The 4,804-nt window shown below is 41.2% G+C and overlaps 1 protein-coding gene across 1 annotated transcript; it reads left to right on the top strand.

Annotated features, from left to right (window-relative positions):
- Nucleotides 1–10: 10 nt before the first annotated feature.
- On the top strand, nt 11–2,124 carry LOC109297263 (cytochrome c oxidase subunit 7C, mitochondrial). Its single transcript, XM_019516923.1, has 3 exons — nt 11–158; nt 488–634; nt 2,014–2,124. The coding sequence occupies exons 1-2, from the start codon at nt 84–86 to the stop codon at nt 602–604; spliced, it is 192 nt and encodes a 63-aa protein (XP_019372468.1). The 5' UTR covers nt 11–83; the 3' UTR covers nt 605–634; nt 2,014–2,124.
- Nucleotides 2,125–4,804: the final 2,680 nt, after the last annotated feature.

Raw genomic sequence — 4,804 nt, 5'->3', positions numbered from 1 at the left:
GCAGTCCCGGAAGTTCCCTTGTCGGCGTTCGCCCTTCCAGGAAGGTCGCGAGGCAGAGAAGGAGGAAGTGTGTTCACGCCGTCATGTTGGCCGCTAGCGTCCGCCGCTTCGCCACCTCAGCCCTCCGCCGCTCCCACTACGAGGAGGGGCCCGGGAAGGTAACGGCCGTGCGGCGGCGGGAGCCTGCGGGGGCCGGGGCAGTATGGGCCGCCGCCCAGGCGCGGCGTCTTGCCCCCCAGCCCCGGGCCCTGAGCGGCCTCCTACTCCCCCGCCCCGGGGCCTGCGCAGATGCGTCCCGTTGCTTCTTTCATATTTAATTGTATGTGAAGCGCTGGGTCTGTGAGCTTCAAAGAGCTCTGTTTCCCTACTGTTCCCCTCTGGCCTGCCCTCTCCCGTGGGATGGGAAGGGTAATGTTTCTAAAAGCGTTTTAATCCCCAGTAGGACTTAATGATTTGCATTTCACACGTGCTGTCCTCTCTTCTCTAGAACCTGCCGTTCTCTGTGGAAAACAAATGGCGGCTACTGGTCCTAATGTCGGTGTTTCTTGGGAGTGGGTTTTTTGCCCCTTTTCTGATCGTAAGGCACCAGCTGCTTAAGAAGTGAAAAGGATTTGCTGTGATTCATGCGGACTAGGTAAATGAGTGTGCAGGGGAAACGGTTGTGTTGGAAGCGCTTGTGACCAAGATGAGCTTTAAGGGCGGGAAAAGCCAGGGTTCCTGGTGCCAGGTGTCTGTCATGCTTGATGCTATTGAAGCAGTTTGTGTGGTGGGCCTTCACTGGGCTCACTAGGAATGGATTAAGGACTGATGGTAATTTATACAGCTGGCTTCTGAAAACTAGCTGGTTTCAGTTTTCTTCTACCAAGTAATTAAGTATAGTTGTTAATATTGTAATATAAAGGCAGAAATTCCATTTCTGACCATCTCTGGCACAAATGATGTGACTATATCAGTATGATAAACCATGATACTGTAAACGCTTTCTGATGTGCTAGTTATGTGCCTAAAATATTAATTAGGATGTAAGTCTTATCTATGCTTTAAATCCAACATTGTTTTCTCAGTTTTGAGGAATATCGTTCTTCAAATACCTTTCCACAAATACCTCTTCCTCTCACATGCATGCTGGTGGCAATCTACATACTGAGCATCTTTTGGAGGAAGTGTGTTTTAAAGTAACTTCATCTTAAGGAGCTATTTTCTTTGACAGCTTTTATTTTTTTAGTCAGATATAGATTCAGTTGGCACCAACGTATTTTAAAATTAAGTTATTTTAATGTAATTTTGAATTGCCTATAATGATGATGGGGTGTTCAAATAATGATCCTGGATTACCTGATAAACTGAGACCATTGAAGCCAAGTGCAAGGTCACGTTTCTCAAGGAATGAAGAATTAAGAAATTGCTGTTTTCTGCCAGCAAAGGCTTCATATCTCATAGCAAGTGAATATTGGCTACCTTTACAAGGTTATGACAAAGAGGTAACGAAACTGGAGTGGATATACAAGGGAGTCTTAATTGTAAATATAAATTTCTGGGGGCAAAACTTTAAAATATTGAAGGGCTATAACCTGGATATATCAAGAACAGTGACTGGCTGTTAAGCCAACCCCTATTTAGGTTGACTTGTAATAGTACAGAAAATTAACTATTGGGACAAACTACAAGGGAAACAGTAGGTTCCCCATCTTCACCCAGGGCTGGATCCCTTTCTTAAAGACTGCTTTAGGTGAGTAAGTTGTACGTTTCAGTACACACTTTCTTAGATTGGATTCAGTGAGACTGCAACTAATTATTCTGTCCTTGGTTTTATGTTTTTTGGTGAATTCAGTATAGAGTTTGTTATGTTTTAAATACATTCAGTGCCACCCCCTGATTTTTTCACAAAGATCTGAAGTGAATAGTGCTTGGGTTCCACCTTAATTGTCTTAAATCAGTTGATTTCTTTCCAGGGTTAGTATTAATGTAGAGTTCATCCATCTCCTCATCTCTCCTCATTTATTTATTTTGCAGATTTGATATGAAGCATCTCCTGCAGAACACCTTCTCTTGCCATGAAAAAGCAAAACTAAAATTATTTACCACACTGGATGTATCTGTAAATAAAGCTTACATCTGACTGGTTTGGATGAGATCTCTTTGTCAAACTATCAAATGCTTCTGACTGCTTGCATCTAGTTTGTAGTTATTTATATCTTGCCTATTACCTAAGCTTGCAGTGTACATGTATAGTCTAAAAAAACAGTCTTGCTAGTATTCCATTTTAGTATTCAGTTAGACAAAAACTAAAGACTGTAGAACAATCATAAGTTCTTGTCTTGGTCCCAATAGGACTTTAAACAATCATCTGAGTACAACTAAACTAAAGAATTAAAATTTGCTAACTAGTATTTGAAAGTAAAGGCATTGATCTTGAAAGCATTCTTTATCTGCATTGTGTTCTGTCCAGCTTGATTTCAGTATGGAAATTCCTGCAATACACTTTCTCCAAAAATAGGAGCAAAGTTTGCCCCTGCAGGCAGTAGCTCCCTGTGCTGGCTATAAGCGGCATAGCATTGAATGCATGTACCCTTTCATAGTTTTAAGAAGTTGTCATCTTTTCATTTGCCTTTAAGAGGAGCAAATTTTTATTTCAATACAGCTTAGTCTTAATGAGTGCCTATAGAAGTGCAGTGAGGCTGCTCCAATGCACTGTAATTACAGAGTGTCACATGTATCAGCATCCCAGCGCTGAAAAATGGTGGCAGGGGTGCATTAACTGAAATTCATTTGATGAGCTTTAATTAAGTGCCCCCACTGCCTTTTTTCAGCTCAGGGACACTGATGCATGTGATGCTCTGGGCGCTTTTAAATAGTTGCTGTAAAGCACTCCTGCCCATTCCTGGAGCATGTCTATAAATGCCCAGTATCATCTCTTCTAAAACTACAGCTATAAAGTAAAACTTGACAAATTTCTACTTACTAAATAGACTGTTTACAGCTGCTATCTAACCTCTGATCCTAGAAATCTAGGTTTAGTTTGATAAAGTATTTTGTCTGAATTCAAAGATAATCTTCAGTTAGAAAAATACTAATATTTTAGCAAACTTTTTGCTGGTAGCAAGAAGTATAAAACTAACAAATGTTAGTTTGTCTATCCCAAATGGAGATACTAGCTTGCATGCTAGCAAAATCTTAAAGATGCCTTACTTCCCTGACTACCCAGCATTCTCTTGGAAAGAGATGGGGAAAAGAGGGGAGTGAAAAGGATGGAATGCATTTTCCCTCATTTTGGCCTCGGCATTAATTTGCAGCAAAAAGATCTCTTTAGCAAGTAGTACTTTTAAATTAAATCAGTCCTGCTTTCACTCCTAGTTATTTATTGTGTACTGAACTAACACTCATGTGTAGACAATACTGGCTGCTTCCCTGGGGGCTTTGTCAGGAAGCAGCTCTTAGTTAAATCCACCATTTATTTTTCCTCTTAAACTCACTATTTTGTAGCTAGTTGTGACAGCTCTGTTGTTACCAGATTTGCTCATCACTTTGAGGTGCACTCGTTTATTAGGGGTATGTTTCTGGGGTGTCTGTATTTCTATCAATGTGCTGCTTCTGTTGCTTGTATTTCTACATGGAGCTGTATCTCCCTTTTGCAAGTCCTCACCCCCAATGGAGCCATCTTGCAGGACTGTTTCAGTGGGGCTGGGTTTCTCCAGCCACCAAATGAGTCAAATACATGTGCAGGCACACACTAATGTGACACACCTGACCTGGCCTGCTTGATCAGCATATACAGGCTGATACCCTCACGTGCCAGTGATCACTTCATTAAGGTAACAATAAAATGCAGTCCAACACAAGCACACAGGTGAACAGAATACCTCTGAATCCAGCTGGGTGTCCAGCTGACACCCTCATGGGCCAGCATTCAATTCATTAGGGCATGTCTGAGCCAAACTGGGTCAATTGCCATATATAGGCTGATCCCCTTATGCATCTCAAACTCAGCACATCCCAATCTTTTGCCCCAACTGTTCTAGTAGTGATAGCCTCTTGATGAGCAAACCCCACAGTATTTTAGGGCTTTACAGGGATCTTTGGCTTAGGTAAATGAAGCATTTCTGTAGAGCAAGTAGGAAAGGGGAAGTAGAGAAGGAAAAATACACCTGGTTACCACCAGTTTGGCTATAAAAGTTATTTATTGCTAAGTATATTAAATTTATGATGGTACTAGTAATAATAGCCATGCAAGGAAAAACAAACCATTACAATAGTGCCCTGGTTCAACTGAATATTTGGGGAAACCTAGCTCAAGCTTAACTAATAAAATTCAGGTTCAGAAAGGTATGCCTACAGAGAGAGCAAGAGCTGGGATCCGACCATTCCAAGGCACTCGGGTGTCTTGTTGACAAGCTAAGTTCCTAGCATGATCGTTGATGATTTGACCAAAAAAGACCATCTGTTTATCCCAGTTTCTCGAGAACAACAGCAGATGGTGTCAGTGAGATTTCTCCCTCTGGAAGCACACTTTGCTGCTTTACAGCTTTCTTATATCCTTAGTCCAGTGTCTTCAAAGCATTCTTTTAATTGTGTAAATCAAGAGAGTCCCAAGCTGTAATTGACAGAGAAAATCCTGTTATATAAAGTTTCAATTTAAATGAATTACCTTTTTCAGTGACAAGGGGTTATCTGGTTTGGAACCTCTCAAGAAACTGATTAACAACCAGAAAAAACAAAAGTGTTAAGTAACTAGACACCTAGGAGCCAGCTTGAAATTATTATGAATATAGAAATTAAAGCAGAAAGGATACCACATTATTTCTTC

Source organism: Gavialis gangeticus, unplaced genomic scaffold (genome assembly GCF_001723915.1).
Source record: "Gavialis gangeticus isolate Ggan-Ray unplaced genomic scaffold, GavGan_comp1, whole genome shotgun sequence".
In the NCBI taxonomy this organism is placed as follows: Eukaryota; Metazoa; Chordata; order Crocodylia; family Gavialidae; genus Gavialis; species Gavialis gangeticus.
The sequence above is the reverse complement of the archived record's forward strand: the minus strand, read 5'-3'. Positions and strand labels throughout refer to the sequence as shown.

Bases quoted from the DNA above. Each gene is read 5' to 3' on its own strand.
- LOC109297263 (XM_019516923.1), top strand. From the start codon at position 84: ATGTTGGCCGCTAGCGTCCGCCGCTTCGCCACCTCAGCCCTCCGCCGC. The intron at 159-487 runs GTAACGGCCGTG...TCTCTTCTCTAG, and splicing joins ACGAGGAGGGGCCCGGGAAG to AACCTGCCGTTCTCTGTGGA.